Below are 18064 nucleotides of genomic sequence, written 5' to 3' on the forward strand. Positions count from 1 at the left end.
AAATACAGTGCAGGGAAATGTTCTCCTAGATCTGAAAATTAGCCTTCTTTTCTTTCCACTTACACTAATTTTGCACATTTCTGCCCCTTTTAAAAAAAGGTGGAATTCACTATGTCCAATGAAATGCCTGTATTCCAGTGGGCAGGGTGGTACAGTAAAGTAAATGCCCACTCCCTCTTAGCAGCAATTCCTCAGTTCTAAATCTGAGATCTCGAGGAGTCTTCTACTCATACAAACACAGAGACACCCCTCCAGTAGTTATGTAGTTCTTTCTCCCCATCTCCGCCACTGTGTATACTGTATTAGGCAATCCATTTAGAAGGATGCCTTCCATGCAGAACTAAATCTCCATTATAACTTCTTCCTGGAAAGCTCCTCCTTTTTTTTCTGTCTACTAATTATGCAGCACCATTCTTCTCTTTGCTTGAATCTCTATGCCCAGATTATAAACCACCCAAAATAGTATATAAATTAAAGTAATAAATAGATAATAAATTCCTTGGGTTGAATAACATTCATTTTGCTAATTTGAAAAAGGCCACGAAGAGCTGAATGGATGTTTGGCGCTATAAACTGGGGTATGGACTAGTCAATACAGCTAGCACATCCTTCGAAGCAGAGTGCCCTGAAATGATAAAAGACATCAGATTATCTTGACAATATGCCCCACCCAATATTTTACACATTTGGTTGCTTTCATTTGCTTCACTCCACATGTGGCAAATTAGCTTTTATTCACTGTTTTCCCATTCACATAAAATTGAGAGAGGTTTTTATTTTCCCTTTTAATTTAATGGCGCTGATTCAGGAAGCTTTTACTGGGATTAAGTACTTCCTGGCTTCCTTCTTGGTTAACTGGTGGTCAGAAACCAGGAAGTACTTAATCTTACTGAAGACTTCCCGAATCGGTGCCAGTGAAGTATATTTATTTATTTTAAAAGTATTTTTTTTTTAAAAAAAAGGCTCTCCCCACACTTCTCCATGAAAGGAAATGCTATAAATAATAGTCAGCCATTCATTAAGTTTAAACAAGGTAATATACTTTTAAAATAATTTTAGATAGGACGGGAAAGTAACTGGGAGCCATGACACTAGTTTTTTTTTTTGGAGGAGGGGGCAATGGATTACACCATTGCTTCTTTCTGTGCTTTCCATATATGCATGTCTTTTGTTTGGGGGGGGGGGACTTAGCAGTGGAGAGCGGCTCTAGGATTTCCAGCCTAATTGGAATTCAACCCCCAGTCCAGCTGAGATCACCCACCCCTAGTTTTTAGGAACTGACAGAAACAGGCACCCTTCAGTCTATGCATGTCTGTACCTGGTGGCGGGTAACCACTGTTGTACTTTGGACTATCTCCATGAGTATATCTGGATGGGTCCTACAGATCTGGTTGATGGTTCTTTTTGAGAGGATGAGTTATGTTAGTTTTTCTCTTAAGGCTTAGTCTTTGCTTGGACAGCAATGGTTTTCCTGGCTCTGGAACATCCCAGTTATGAAACCCTGTCTTACTTCCTGGTTTCTGATTTCTCATTCCAATTTGACAACAGCCTGTGTGGCATAGATTTCACAATGACAGAGAGAGAAACATGGAGTTAGCATCCATGGTCTAAAAGCCATTGCTAATCCCAAATTCACCCAATGAATCAACTGCTGAATGGCAAGTCAGTATTTCTATACATCCCATTGTTTCAATTGGATTACCTCTAGTCATTACTACTTTATTGGATTGTGGCCCATTATTCCAGATCTTCCTGTTTTTTAAAAATGTAAAAACAACACCAATGAAATACATGGCCTGGACATGATGGGATATACGTCCAGGTTTTTTGCCCCATATATTGCAACTGAAATGGCTATGTTTTAAAGATATATAACAGGGTTGGCAAAATCCAGGAGACAACATTCAACCCCCTGGAACTATTGGGGGTCATCTCAACTCACCCAAAATAAAATAAAATATGGAGCACTTTTATAACACTTTGGAGGTGTGTGTGCAAAAGAAGATGCGTGGATGGCTGCATGTTACTTTAAGGCAAAACTGTCATTCCTGGTGGCCAAACTGTTTTTAGGATCTCCTGGAACTGGATGGGTTTTTGATGTAATCAAAGCCAATGTGGCACAGTGGTGAGAGTGTTGGACCATGACTCAGGAGAGCCAAATTCAAGTCCCTTATACAGCCATGAAAATTATAGGGTGACTGTGGGCCAGTTATGCTTCCTCAGCATGGCCTATATCAAATTGAGGACAAAGCAGAAGGAGAAAAATCATATATTTTGCTTTGACGTGTTTGGAAGAAAACTGAGTGCCGTGGACTAATAATATACACATATACAAATGATTTTGCACACACAGCTCTTATTTTTTTATATATTTCTTAAAGCCCCTTAAAATGTCTAATAAAAACAAGAACTTATTTTTGAAATGTCAAGGGCTATATCTTAAAGCACATAAACACATACACAAAATCCTCAGTAACATGGAGTTAAAAGTTATTGTAGGTGATTAAATTCAGGTTTTGCCTTCGAATCCTTTCACTGTTTCTAAGGCCAAGCCCCAGGAAAACGTTATTCATAAACAACATTTCCACATCTTTACTTACACACACATACTATCCCACACACAAAACATAGCAACCCTGCTGCAAAAAAAGAGAGGGGAAAACTGCTGACAGTGATAAAGAGTTGGAGAACTTGGTTCCTACAGTGTGTATTGTTCCTTTCTTTCAGTTTATAGTCTGGGAACCTTATCACCACTTCATTTGCACAACAACAAGAAAAAGAGCTAAATTCTTCCCTTAATAGATTTGGCTGCCCTTAGTGTTTTGCATCATAATTGCATTTGTGTAGTTGTCAGACCTTTTTTTTAATTAGCTCTAGACTATCTGGGGTGTATGGTGGTGCTGCAGGTTAAACTGCAGAAGCCTCTGTGCTGCAAGGTCGGAAGACCAGCCATCCTAAGATCGAATCCACGTGACGGAGTGAGCCCTCCCCCGTCGCTTGTCCCAGCTCCTGCCAGCCTAGCAGTTCGAAAGCATGTAAATGCGAGTAGATAAATAGGTACCACCTCGGTGGGAAGGTAATGGTGTTCCGTGTCTAGTCACGCTGGCCACGTGACCACGGAAACTGTCTACTAGAGTCGTACATGACTGGACTAAATGTCAAGGGGAGCCTTTACCTATCTGGGGTGCCTCATGAAAAATAATAAAACAGAAATGCATGACCAGTTATTATATTTTCTTTTGTGGCTTTTCCATCTCTAGATTGCAAGTGCATTTTTGCTCAATATTGTTCTTCTGTAAACTCAGTTTTCACTGAAGGTGAAACACTGTGTACCCAGATTTTCCTGCAAGAGAAAACAACTGCTCTTCAGCATTTTCTTCCATAGTTTGAGATCAGTTCTCCCCGTTAAAGGGAAAACTCCAAACCATGCTAAAGTAGAGATAGGGAATGTTAGGTTTTTTGACACCTTCTGGAATATACCCGAGAGCCCACTGAATAGCATAAATGCTATGCTGGCAGGGCTACACTGTGAACTGTAGTCCAGAAAGCCTAAGAGGAGCCAGAAGCTGTGAGTTCAAATCCCCACTGTGCCTCCTTGATAGGGGCTGGACTCGATAATACATGGAGTTCCTTCTACCTCTGCCGTTCTAAGACTATTACTCTTGAGCCCATGCCATGAACATGTAAACGTAGACACAAGACATGTGGTATTAAAGCGTCTTCTAGCAGAGATGCCATGACACAGAAGCTGGGTTTAACCCTGGCCTGTGTCTCTTCTTTTAAAAGTTAATCACCCCAGTTTAATGAGCACTCTTCAATGCAAGGAAATCCTTCACCTTTGCTACCCAAGTTAAATTGCGCCTTAGCCAACTAGTGGCAGCACAGCCCTGTAACTCAAAAACAATAAATCCCAACTAGTTCCTCGGTTGTTCTTCCTAACGTTTTGCCAGTCTCTGTGGCTGGCATCTTCGGAGGACAGGAGTTGCACATCTGGTTTCGTTACACCTCCAAAGGCCAGGCTGTTGACCTTCCAAAAAGAGAGAGAGAGAGAGAGAGAGAGAGAGAGAGAGAGAGAGAGAGAGAGAGAGATTCTGGAATCCCCTTGTTTGGATCAATTTGGATTTCCAGATTAAGTATTGCTGTTACCAAACACATTGTGGTAAAGTCCTTGCAAAAAAGCAAAGATAAATAAATGCCAGGACAGTAAAGAGAGAGAAATAACAAACAGGGCTCTGTCTTCTCAGAAGCTGACTGTGCAGGGTTGTGTTGTTTTCCCCACAGGGGGAAATTTTTCCCCCTCCCTGCCCTACTACCCACTTTCTTTGGAATGTTATAGACTGAGGGGAGAGAGAGGAGAGGGCGGGAGAGTTTAGGGCAACCCCAGTGGGCCCGGGGCTAGCAAACAAAAGGCAGCATGGCGAGGACGAGCTTGGCGGGCACGCCAGGCTGGCAGAGGTCTCTTCTCCTCCCTTCCCCCCGGGGGTGGGGATGTTGGCGGCTTCTCCGGGTCCCTCCATTCCCCCACACACACCCCACCCCGCCTCGCCTCACCCGAGGAGGCAAAGATGAGCGCGGAGACGAGCCCCGGCGAAGAAACTTTCTCCAGCTTGCTGCTGGAGGAGCTGAAGCAGAGGCTGCTCCAGGCTTTCCGGGGCGAGAGGCCGGGACCCCCTTGCCCGGCCGTCCGGCAGCTGTCCCGGAGAGATGCTGAAGGGAAGAGCGGGGGCCGAGCCGCCCAGGAGGAGCTGCGCCGGGCGCACCTCGAGGGGGCCATGGCCTGGCTCCGGGTGGAGCTGGTGAGTGCCGTGGGGGGGGGGAAGGAGGCCTGGGGAGGGGGGGGGTCGAGAAAGGGACCTGGGCGCACAGGCGCCGCTTAGACCTCAACTCCCCCCCCCGCCGCCGCCGCCGCCGCCAAGAGACACGTATTTCCATCATATCTGGGAGGCGAATTGATACCTGCCGCCGTGGGGCGGATCCACGATGATTCTTAATCCCGGAGGGGCCCCCAGAAGCGATTTGTGTCCATGTTTTTAAAACATTTGGAGACGGGAACAGTTGGTTACCCAGATCTCGTTGCTGGTTGTGAAGTGAAACTCCCCAAATAACAGTTCAAGCCTCCAAAAGTGGAGCCCCCGCCCGTTGCCTGCCGCTGCAAAATTAAAAAATTTGTTAGGCTCAGTCGATGGACGTGCTTGGTCACTTCCTGGGGTTGCTGTCCAGGTGCTAAGTGCGGGTGAGAAGTTGATCACTAGAAGGTGGCGTGTTTTTTAACATTTTGGAAAGTCTGGCCATCAAGCAGCTTCAAATAGTAAAGTATCCTCTGGGGATAAGGGTGAGAGGATTGTCCTCTGTAAAACAGGGCCAGTGGCCAACCAGCCTTTGGGGTGTGGGTGTGAAATGGGAGACCAGTGACAGGGCTGTCCACTGTGTCATTTGGTGTATGTCTTTGCACCCTTTTGTAAGACTTGGAAAGCAGGATCAGTAAAAAAATAAGACAGACCTTGCCTGCAGGGTGACATGTGGATCCTTAATAGTTCTACAATCATCCCAGTTACAAACTGCTGGAATAGAACTACTGTATTGAGGAAAATAACTTCTTTCTTTCTTTCTTTCTTTCTTTCTTTCTTTCTTTCTTTCTTTCTTTCTTTCTTTCTTTCTTTCTTTCTTTCTTTCTTTCTTTCTTTCTTTCTTTCTTTGAAGTTTTGTTTGATTGCTTCGTTTGCATTTTTAGGGATTCATCTGGCTCCCAAAAGGTCTTGGGGCAGAAAATCTGACTCTCTGGCCTGTCCTACTTACCCAACCATACATGGATTTGCAATCTAAGTAACTTAAAGCAAAGCCAATAGGTTTTTTAAAAATGCGTTATACTTTTGCACATATTTACAAAATAATAATTCTGGCCTCTTTTTTTTCCAGGGCTCTTGCAACTGGTACTGATCTATGTATTTATGTAAAGTACTTTAAGTACTCAACATGTGATATATGTTCAAACAGAATACAATCAATAAAAGTAGTGTATTGGTGAAACGAGATACATGGCCAACTGCAGTAGAGCAGGCCGTACCATGAGACACAGTGAGGTCACCTCAGGTAGCAGAGTTGGGACGTCATTGAAGGACATCAGATTGCTAGTTAGTTAATTTGTTTTAATTTTTACTCCCAGTGATGGGCAAAAGAGGTTGTAAGTTTTTGTGCCTCATATGCCAGAATAATTTGGCTAGCTTTGGGTACAACATGTCTTGGTTTGGATGGGTGAAGGCCAAAATATGATGCTCTGATTCAATCAGCAAAATATTTTACTCCCTCTCTGCACAGAACTTGTGTGATGGTCATTGGAATGCAGTTTCCAAGGGAGGAGCTGTTTTCAGCAAGAACAAGTGTTACCTAACTAATTATAGCTTAAGGTTTTCATGGACCATAGTTCAGAGAATGCTTTACCAGAACATTAAATCTCATTCCAGTCCCCAGTATATTAGCAGGGTAGCCCTATTACTTAGAAGTAATAAGTTCCATTGAATTCCCAGGCAGAGGTGTACAGCGTGGCAATCAACATTTGTTGATCTTTAAGGTGCCTCAAAACTGTATAATAATAACATACACAGGGCATTTTGATCACCTAGAAAACTTGTGAGTTGATGGATTTCTAGAGATGATTTCAAAATGTATTTATTGTTTAGTCGGTCTTATTTAGATATAACCACTCCTTCCATTTAAACATGCTTATTCCTTTTCCATTAATGCTTTGTCTCCCTCCATGTTATGCCCTCATTGCAAATAAGAAATAACGTAATGTTAATGAGAAGATATTTGCAATTAATTGTTCCAGTAGCAAAGTTATAACTAGGTTACTTTACAAGTTTAACTTAATGCTATGGATTTATTCTGGTGGAAATGTAACTGTGCAAATTGCAGTGGCAAATTGCCAATAATTAAGAAGTTGCCACTCATAGTCTTCTTTGTGTGCCAGACATAAGCAGTGACTTGTTAATTAGCAGCAATTTGCTGCTGCAATTTACATGTTTGTATTGGTGCAAAAACCACAACAGGATTCTGGGAGGGATAAAGTCTTTCCTTATTCAGCTTAGCTGTAGCATTTGAAATTAGTTTCACAGTTATTGTAACAGGGTTACTAAATAATGGAAGTGGAATATTACATGGTTCAAGTACTGGCTAATGGTGAGCCTCAAGCTGCTGCTTTCAGATTGGAAAAAAAATAGGAGCAACTGCTTTAAATACTTTGGGAAATTGGAAAGTAAAGGCTACAATTCTGTTTGTATAACTTGCTGTGGCTAATTGCAGCTAACTGAGAGGTGCTTGGAAACATCTTGGTTTCACACATATTATCAGGCAAGTAGCTGATCCATGTCCTGGTATCCCCTTAATTAGCCATACAGTAATTAGTCACAGCAAGTTACCCAAACCTTACACACATCCCAATAGGATCCTGGCTAAAGAGTTTATTTCAAAACATTTAAGCTATAATAATTGCCTGCTTCGTTTGGAGCCTTGGAACTATTCTTCTCATTTTAAAAGCTCTGGCAGATTTTAAGTGTGGCATTAATTTGAATGGTAAGGCAGGGAACTTTCCATGGAAGCAGTGTCTCCACCACTTACTGTTTATAGGAGTGCATCAGAAATATTACCAATTCTGAACATCTGCATAGGGATTCTATGACTCATTGATGATGGAAAAGCATTCTTTATGTCTACGTTTGTGTTGCGGTAGGGTTCTTCCCTCTTGTTCCTACTACATGAATTTCAGGACTGAGCAGTGACATTGAAAAAGTGCCAGGGCTAATCAGTGGTACTAATTAAGTCTTTCTGGATGATGATTGTTCACTATAAACAATTATAATCTTCTGTGTTTTTTCATAGCTGGAGATGAAGTCCCAGAACCAGAAGCTTGCCAGAACACTGCTGGATATAAGCACAGAAATTCAGAGGCTGAGGAATGAGAATGACCTCTCGGCAGCTGTAGAATCAGAGACACTAAACATGGCTACAATCTCAGAATGAAAAAAAGGAGAATCAAGGAATGAAGCATGAAAACGCGACATTCAGCCTATTAAGGCTTCTGACAAAATCTGAAGATTATGTTGCTGCACAGTTAGTTTCCGCCTAGTAACAGAACATGGCTTAGATGAAAGAACTGCAGTTAAATCAACAGGGTGGGAAGGAGATGTTTAGGTATTGAAATCTGAGTCTCAGTCATCAGAGGCAGAGAAAACAATAAGAGTGCCTGCAAGGAAGGGAGTGTCTCTATGTTTAATCTATTGAATCAGAACAAGGTTCACAACTCTGATCTTGAACAAGAGAGGAGAAGGAGGAGGCAGTATTGTCTTTGCCATTAAATGATTGTGTTTCCGATTATCCTCCACTGATACTGAGGTATTAATTCCAGAGTGGATACCACTTGTGCAAGCAGATACACCTATGATCGGATGGCCTGTGATTTGTAAAAGGACAAATCCAAATGCAGCTATAGAACCAACGCACTAGTACTTTTACAGGTCGGGAAGTCAAACTATTCTTTTCCATGTGGCCATGATTTCGGTTATGGGGAGCCACCATTGCACACTGAAATGCTAGTGCGAGATACAGTACAGTAGGACCGTGGTAGCTATGGGGGATTAGTTAAAGGCGCACACCCCCCGCAGAGGCTGAAAAATGCAGAAGTAGTGAATGCAATATATAGCATAAGTTTCTCTAGCTCCTCTACTGGCTAGTGCTGGCAAATCTTCATAGGCATCTTTCAGTCTCGAGAGGTAACGTGCTCTGTATTGAGGAGTGTCCTCTCAAGCCTGGGTAAAGTAGTATGGAGGATAGGCTGTTACCCAAGCTGCAAATCCCCCCTCTCCACGTTGCTGAAATGGTCCAATGGAAAGGCAAGAGCCAATACAACTGGTTCCAGCAACGTCGCAGGAGTTGGCAGAACAACACAAACTGCCTTCGGGACTCCAGCTCTGGATTTTTCCTCTAGGTTAACTCCTGAAGCCTATGCTTAGTGTGCAGGAAAAGAAGGTACTCCACATCTTCATTTAAAGAACAGGAGTAGTCAGTTGCTGGTAAATACGCCATGGGAATACATTAAAACACCTTACAGTTATTTCTGTATTTCTTAATTTAATATTTTCAGACAGCCGATTAAGTGAATCCATAGATACTGATCCAGCCAATTGGGGGGGGGGGGGTCCTACTGTAACAGGTTTCCCACCATTTCACTTGCATGTTTCGTTGGTTGACTATACGGAATCTTGACACTTTTTATTAATTCACCTGTCATTTCAAGTGTTCATTTCTTTAAATGTTTCATGTTGCACTATAACAAATGATACCAATGCACTGGATTCCTTTTTTCTCATTGTAATCTTTTTTCAAAGTTTCATATAATCCCTTAGCCTTCTGTATAAAGTTAATAAATAAATAAATGAAGGACCTGATAAATTAAATCTAAGCATGTTGAGGATGTATTCATTTAAAAAAGGGCATGCTTTTCTATTGGACTGTATGCACACCTAAAATACTGAACTTTCACTGATTGTCTAGGCACCTGGAATAAAGGATCATGAGCGTGCCAAGGACATCCAACTCTTTTTGTAGTTTCAAATCAATCCCTGTAAGTTGACTTTCCCAAGCATGGTGCCCTTCAGATGTGTTGGACTGCAGTTCCCCTATCATGCTGGCTGGGGGTGATAGGAATTGTTATCTGCATTGCTAGAGAGTACTGGATTTCTGAAGATATATTCAAGACATTATGGGCTGGAGAAGAGTGATCAAATTTGGGTTTAGTCCAAGCATGACAGAAGTCATTGTAGCTAATTTGCATCATGTGACAGTGATCTGGATCATTTGTGGCTGCTCAAGATAACATCATCTGGATGAGGGAATTACATCTGCAATGGATGGGATCCCATTTTCCCTTTAGGGTCCTCATGCTAGTGGATCCTGGGAGCTATTGTCCAAAAATGACCTTTACCCATCTCTGATGCAGCCCAAAGCCAAACAGTTATTTCATTAGCTGCATCTGTTGCTTGCACTATGTTTCCTCTAGCAGCACTTCACTACAGATCTGCATTAGGAGCTTAATTATTTACTTGTTCAATTAATTGTACTCATGTCTTCCGTTTTCTATGGTAAAGTTAAGGTGGCGTATATGGTTCTCTGCTTTCTCAAGACAGGCATCTGAGGTTGGCTGGGCTGAAAGTCCCAGGGTCACGCACTGAGTTTTGTGACTAAGTGGGGATATGAACTAAGGTGTCCCAGGTCCAATGTTCCAACTACTATACCATACTGAATCTCTCACCAGCTAATATCCGGCGACCTTATGGCCAAAATCCTGTTGCTTAGTGTAGTGAATTGTACTAGGGTAGACCCATTGAATCAATGGGATTTGATGATTCAGGCAAAGGTAAAGGTTCCCCTTGATATTTAATCCAGTCATGTCCGAATCTAGGGCACACTGCTCATCCCTGTCTCCAAACCATAGAGCCAGTGTTTGTCCGAAGACAGTTTCCACGGTCACGTGGCCAGCGTGACTAGACATGGAATGCCATTACCTTCCCACCAAGGTGGTCCCTATTTATCTACTCGCATTTTTACATGTTTTCGAACTGCTAGGTTGGCAGGAGCTGGGACAAGTGATGGGAGCTCACTCCGTCACGTGGATTCGATCTTACGACTGCTTGGTCTTCTGACCTTGCAGTACAGAAGCTTCTGTAGTTTAACCCACAGCGCCAACACATCCCTTTTGATGAGTCAACTCATCTGTAAATTCCCTTGATTCAAATGGGCATACTCTAATGTAGTTTAGTACACTAAGCCACAGGATTTTGGCCATTGCCTCAGATACTATCTGGGGATTTACTTGTGCTTAATGTGAACCCACTGAAACTGTTGCGACATAGGTTGCTCCCCATGACCAATTAATGTCCCATTAGTTTCAGTTGCGTTTATTTAAAGTATAGCTGAATTATGGACACAGTTGGTGCCACTGAAAGGGTTGCACAGAATGAACATGATGTTTCAGAAAGTCACATGTGAGAATGGCGAAGGTGAAACGCTGGAAAACGCTGCAACCTGGATTTTCTGCTCCTATACTGAAATCATTATACTGTGCAGGCTGCTCTCATCATTCTGCCTTCCCCAATGCAGGCAAAGCCATTATTCAACAGGCAAAGACACCCACCTCACAAGGCAGGCATAAAATCTGGACATTTCTTTCTATACCCACCCCAAAAGTGAGAGTGTGCATAAAATAAATCTCTGCTAGATGTTCAGTGCATGTGCTCTTTGCATAAAAATGTCCCAGCCTCCAAAGACAATGTTCGGAGACAGCAGCACCAAGAAACCCACAGGGCGAATGATGCCGTTTGTCACGCATAAGTGGTGAGATATGTCAGCTGATAAACTTTTTAATTAAAGCCATGCTCTTGCCCTACAGCTGGTGGGAGCAGGAAAGGGTGACAAATGACAGCATTTGCTACAACAAGCTGTTCAGGCCCTAAGTGTTCCAGATTACAAAAGAGTGTTAAATTTGAGCAAAAATGAGTCTACATTCACTGCAGAGAGATTATATGTAAATGATACTTGTGGGTTGTTGTGTGTGGTGTGTTGTTTTTTTTAACATGCCATCACTGAGCTCAAAAATGATTATGAAGGTGGCAGGACTTGCAGTTACCCATATACTTATCCATGCTGGGAGCCTGGAATAACATTCCTTTTAACAAAACAGAGCACAATCCAGAAATAAACTTTGCCAGCCAGCCCATTACATCCAGATTTGGTACAACGTGCCATGTTCACTAAAGAGATTACTTTGCATTCCAAAATTCAAAGTATTGTTGAGCCTCGTGATACTTATAGCAAGCAACAAAAAAAATTATGCCTGTATAATTCATGTATAATACTGTTTCGCAGCCCTCATCTATTGCCTATTAATATGTATGACAACAGAAGCTGGAAATCTTCAGTCAAATAGCCTTTGGGGTATTAATTTTTCACCTTCCGTATAAAAAGAAATAGATATGACTTTTTTTTTAAAAAGGAAATGTACCTATATCACACCTGTTTCTCATGAAGAATGTGTAGCACCACAGAGTTAAGCATGCTAGTTGCTTTCTTTTCACCAGCCAAATAAATTTAAAAGAAATTGCTTTTTTTCCCTCCTAGTTACAGTAAAAGCTCAGTTGCATGTCATAATATTCCAGGTTTTGCATTGAGTTTAGCATGCTTGAAATTGATTTAAAAATATCCACCTATCCAACACACAGCTATGTGTGCATTTTTTTTCCTGGAAAGTGTGTTGTTTTAATCAGCCACAAGGGAGTTGTTTATTTTTACTTGATTATGTACACGGTTTATGTTGAATTGTTCTGGCATGTGTGAACGCCTGTGTTGGAGTAAATAGTGTTTGTGGGGGTCTGTAGGATTTGCCAAAATGGGTGCCAAGGACAAATGGTTATAGATTGCAGAATGCCCTGGAACGCAAACTCTTCCCTTATTTAAAAAACAAACAACCCTCTGTGTTCTGCCTCGATCTAGTGCTATGCCACTTGTAAAAGTATAAAAACATTTTAAACATTCAAATTTTAAATATTATAAAACACAAGGAGCAAAGACACCGCACCCATATTGAAGAGTTCCTTACTACTACTACTACTACTACTACTACTACTACTACTACTACTACTACTAATAATAATAATAATAATAATAATAATAATAATAATAATAATAATAATAATAATAATAATAACAGCAACAACAACACTACTAACACTACTAACACTAATACTAATACTAACACTAACACTAACACTAACACTAACACTAACACTAACACTACTAAAAACAGCAACAACAGCAGCAGCAGCAGCAACAACAACAACAACCTTTGAACTGCAGAGCTGGAAGGGACCCTATGGATCATCAAGGCCAGCCCCCCTCAAAGAGGCACAGTGGGGAACTGAATTCCCAAGCTCCTCTCTTTTCCACTCCTTTTAGGCTGGAGTGGGGGGGGGAGAGGGAGGAGGACTGACACACAAACACAAACACACACACAGACACAAACATGGACATGCTCAGCCCCCTGTCTTCCTTCAGTCTTTCCACTTGCTAACATGATTGTTGCCATCACTTTGCCCTCCTCCTGGACTCAAGTAGGACTCCTGCCATCCTTGCCAACAACTAAATGAGCAGGAGGTAGATAAGGAAGTGGACGGAGTTAGTGGTTGTGGTGGAGGAGGGGGATTAGTAGCTCACAAGACAAAATGGCAGTGACTGGTCTTTCTGTTAATGTCTCCTGGCCCTCCTTGGCTCGAGAAGGACTCATGCCGCCCTTGCCAATATCTCCTCCTGCAGCCCCTACACAGGAGGTTGTATTTCTTAGGGATACGGGACTGGGTGGAGGAGTAGGCAAAAAGAATGATAACAATTTATCACCTTCTGTCTGGGAAGCTTCTTGGTTCTTGCAAGAAGACCATGATAAAGTTTGCCATTTTCACGGGAATTTCCCAGAAAACTGGTGTGTGTTTGTGTGCAAACCGTCCTTCTCTTCCTAAAATCTTTAAGGATTTCCCATGTACACAACTCTCGGCAACTGTCCAGACATTTGCAGGCGTTTTGGATCTTTATAGCCGATGGACCACTCATCTCCTACCAATTGTTGCCCTGAGCCTGAATAACCAAAATGCAGCACTTCCTGGTGGCATCCACTGCTCAGAGTAGCTGGCACTAGTATGGATAGGGTCTGGTGATGAACCCCCCCCCCCTTAACAGTAAATCCTGTTGTGCAGCTAAGCACATGCAATTCAAGGTTGTACCAGTTGAGGCAGAAGTGCTATCCCCAAAGCAGTGGTCCACAACCATGGGCCTCCAGATGTTCTTGGACTACAACTCCCAGAAGCCTTCACCACTACCTCTGCTGGCCAGGATTTCTGGGAGTTGAAGTCCAAGAACATCTGGAGGCCCAAGGTTGGGGACCACTGCTCCAAAGCACTTCCACAAGTGCATTGTGCAATCGGTCATGCCAGGGACGTGCGACCAATTGCACAATTCCTTAGTGCAACTCCTCATTGCTGGCCATCAAACCCTGGTACATTTATGCCCTTGCTGAGAGCTGTCTCTGGTGTTCTGCAACATCAGAGCTTGGCCTGGTGTCCATCCATTTGATTGGCAGGTCCATGTTGGCAAGGAAGGGACCACAAAGCTATAACGATCTCTATGCTTCAACAGAACTGTTGAAAACAAAGCCTAGATTCACGGCACTACTGAAATATTTGTCTGTTGTTGTTGTACAGGTTATTAACTGAAAACCATTCCTCACCGGAGATTTATTTGGGTAAAGGACTCACTGAAATTATTTGCATCAGTGAACTGCAGTGCCGGTAAAGTTCAGCATAAATAGCATTCCAGGGAATTCAGAATCAAGGCAGCCAGTCAGCTGGAATGAGGTGCTTTTCTCTCTTTCTCTTTACATTCTTTTTCTATAATATAGTTGCTTTTTCATGGAAACAGAGCATAAAAGGCAGAAAAACAAACTGAACTCTCAAAGGCTTACTTCGCATACATATATTAAAATGTAGATGAATAGTTTTGAAATGAAACCACATTGCTTACGGATGGTTTTTCTCTCATTTAAGGCAAACGGGCATAACATTTTTCTAAGCAGCAAACTGAAAAAATAATTCTGATTCTCCACATTGCTCATTGTGTTAAGAAAATTTGCTTCTTAATAGCCAAGAGGAAGATGGAGCGCCACGGCTTTTCCCTCGGCTCTGCTAAAAGACCAGTTCCACTGGGATTTCCCCTCGAGGGTCATTTGGTAGCAGTCATTGCTACAAAAATGGGATCAGACCCAAAAATGGATCCAGAGGGCCATGCCATCAGCTTCACTAAAGTAAGACACATGCTGCCAAGATTATGGCTGTGACAGAGAGGCCCTAACAAATCACTCAGCCATGTTCCCCAGGCTTTTCTGGTGTGCGTAAGCTTGTGTGTGTGTGTGTGCGCGCACACGCTAATGACTGTGGGAAATCTTCCTGCCTGGTACCCCTCCCAACACTCTTAAGTCCCAGAATCTTCTAGCCAGCATGGATCATGCTGGCTGCAGGATTCTCTGAAAGTAAGTTTTCCAAGCTCAGCAGGGAACTAAATCGTACACCGTTTAAAAAGAAGTCTGTGTGGGATGTGAAGTCTTCATAACAGTTGCAAAGAATTCATTCCTCTTGATCCTCTTGATCTTGAAGAGTGTGGTCTGCAGCCTGGAGGTACATCTGGACCCGACGCTCACCATGGAAACACAGGTGGCGTCAGTAGTCCGTACCGTCTTCTTCCACCTTTGGCGGATCGCCCGGCTGCGGCCCTATCTCGACACGGGGGCGCTCACTACCTTGGTCCACGCGCTTGTAATCTCAAGGTTAGACCACTGTAACGCGCTTTACGTGGGGCTGCCTTTGAGGCTGATGCGGAAACTTCAAGTGGTGCAGAATGTAGCAGCCAGACTCCTCAGTGGAGTGAGAAAATACCAGCACATTTCTCCCACGCTGGCTGCCGATTCGTTTCCACATCGACTTTAAAGTTTTAATGCTCACTTATAAGGCCCTAAATGGTTTAGGACCTCAATATTTGGCGGAACGCCTGCTCCCACCAAGATCTACCCGGATCACCCGTGCGAGCCAGGAGGTGAGGCTGAGGAGCCTGACGCTGAGAGAGGCCCGGAAGGAAAAGACACGAAACTGGGCCTTCTCGGTGGTGGCTCCTTGCCTCTGGAATAATCTTCCTCCTGAGATCCGCGCAGCCCCCACTTTGGGCACCTTTAAAAGGCAACTAAAAACATGGCTATATATTCAGGTCTTCCCTCCAGCTAACACTTGATTTTCTCTTGTTCTCCTTTATTTATTTTAGTTCTATTTTTGTATTGTGTATTTTATAATTATGATTTATGTAACTCTTTGTATTATTTTACTGTTTGTATTCACTGGAAGCCGCCTAGAGTGGCCTTTTAGGCCAGATGGGCGGGGTATAAATCAAATAAATAAATAAATAAATCCCTATGCCCATCTGCATATATGATATACCATCTTTTAGTAACCTGCCTGCTGACTTTTTGGCATTCCAGTAGCATCGAAAGTTACTCCTAGCGTATCAAAATGTGGCAGGTGGATAAGTGTTTTTTGTCTTGTTTCCCAACTCATCAACTTACTGTTAATGATAAACGTAGCAACAGAATACCTATAAACATATAAATACCATTCTCAAGGGGGGTGGAATGGATTTTTGCTTCCATCAATTTGGAAGCCAGCTTCTTTGATACAGTGGTTGGTGTGATGTTAATATACCAAACGTTGAGAACTGTCAGCCTATGGGAAGCCCACAAACTATGATTAGAACATCCTCTGTGTCTTTTCCTTCCTCTAGTATGTGGAGCAGACATATATATTACTACAACTTCTAGCATCCCCCAGCCAGCAGCCACAGTAGTTAAGGGACACTGGAAATGTAGTTGAAAAAAGTAACTTCTCATAGTTCTATGAGGATGTTTTGGGTTTTTTGCTCTCTAAGTGCAAAACCACATGTTTCTAGCTGGGGTTAAAATGGGTTTGCAAAACCTTTGTTGATTAACCTACCCTAGCTATGACAAATGTAATGAATTTAAGCTATAACTAAGTGTGTGAAGTACACTCTATCAACACCTGCAGTTTTGAAAAATGGCTCATTTCTTCCTAGGCTGTACTGTATTCTGGCCTGTATGCCCATAATTAAGTGAGAAAGAAAGGAAGACCTATTTCTGTAACAGCCAAGAACAAAGTGTTCATTCATTGAATCTTGCTGATCGCAATCTGCTGGATGACTCGTCTATGCCTCACTTATAATTAACTTATATATATTTTATTGAGATTAGTGACTTGTCAGCATTTTTAGGTGTTCTGCTTAGAGATTCAATGTAATAACAGCATTTATCTTCTCTGTCTGCTTTGCTATGCTTCACTTTGGCTGGTTAAAAAAAATGAGTCAAGGTTCTGAAGTGGCTTCCCAGTGGCTTGATTTCTTTGAAAAATGCCTTAAGAAAAATCTTATTTTTATGTATAAACTCCAAACACAGGGCATTCACACTCAGAGAGATTGTGTTGCTTGCAGATCAATCAAAATGTTGGATTTTCCATCAATTCTCTGCATGCTAACAGCCCCTTGGGATGGATAAACAGAATTGATTTTAGAAATCTAAAGCACCTTTAAGTCCAAATCATTACAAAGATTGCATTCTCCTGCCATGGTTATTTTGTGCCATCCCCCCCCCCCAGCAGTCACTGCCAGAATCAAGCCATTGATTGACATTTGGTTCTTCTGCTAGGGTTAAAAAACAGAAAAGAAAAGGAACCTCCCTACTCACTCCCTCATCCTGCATGATAGAACGTATATGTATTCACTTGTATCAAGAGCACATCTCTTGGGCTGGCCACACCCATAATCAGAATGAGGCAGCTGCCATGGGCAGTAGATACTGAGTGTCAATCATCTACCCAGTCCTCCCAAAAACCTCCTCTCAGTAAAATTCGGATAGCAGCCTTGTCTGCATTTGTACAGATTGGAAATTAGCTACTGCTTTGCATGAGGCAGTAAAATGTCTTAGCCTGGTCCCTTTGGAGCAGGCTGATGTGGGCTAAATCAGATCACTTCGGCTTGGATAGAGGTCCAGTATGCTATTTGGTATAACCCTTACATCCAAATGGCATATTCACCTCAGGTGACCCTATTTGGTCCAACTGCCTATTGAAAACAACAACAAATTACCCTCTTTGCCCCAGCCTCTCTCCTCTCACTTCCGGGAGGAAGCTTTCAATTTGCTACCATAGTACAGTACAATTAATAAATCCCAACATTTACTTCCTCTGCCCTTCCATGGAGCAGAGGAAGTGGTTAATTTACCAATATTGTGAGGTGGCTAATGCTTTCTTTATAAGCCATTTCATGATATTGGGAAACTGACAGCAGAAGGTAAATTAATAGCCACAAGGCCACTTTGGTTCATATGCAGTGATTTCATGCACTGGAAATGAACCAAAAC

At 42.5% G+C, this 18064-nt stretch overlaps 1 protein-coding gene across 1 annotated transcript; it reads left to right on the forward strand.

Moving 5' to 3' along the window:
• The first annotated feature begins 4415 nt into the window (after window positions 1–4415).
• AARD (alanine and arginine rich domain containing protein) lies at window positions 4416–9449 on the forward strand. The gene is made up of 2 exons (XM_072999273.2): window positions 4416–4796; window positions 7876–9449. Exons 1-2 carry the CDS (start codon window positions 4566–4568, stop codon window positions 8014–8016), a joined length of 372 nt encoding a protein of 123 aa, XP_072855374.2. The 5' UTR covers window positions 4416–4565; the 3' UTR covers window positions 8017–9449.
• The last annotated feature ends 8615 nt before the right edge of the window (window positions 9450–18064 follow it).

This window comes from Pogona vitticeps, chromosome 4, assembly GCF_051106095.1.
Source record: "Pogona vitticeps strain Pit_001003342236 chromosome 4, PviZW2.1, whole genome shotgun sequence".
In the NCBI taxonomy this organism is placed as follows: Eukaryota; Metazoa; Chordata; class Lepidosauria; order Squamata; family Agamidae; genus Pogona; species Pogona vitticeps.

Coding starts and splice junctions, on each gene's coding strand:
- AARD (XM_072999273.2), top strand. CDS start 4,566: ATGAGCGCGGAGACGAGCCCCGGCGAAGAAACTTTCTCCAGCTTGCTG. Junction 4,797..7,875: donor CCTGGCTCCGGGTGGAGCTG/GTGAGTGCCGTG, acceptor GTTTTTTCATAG/CTGGAGATGAAGTCCCAGAA.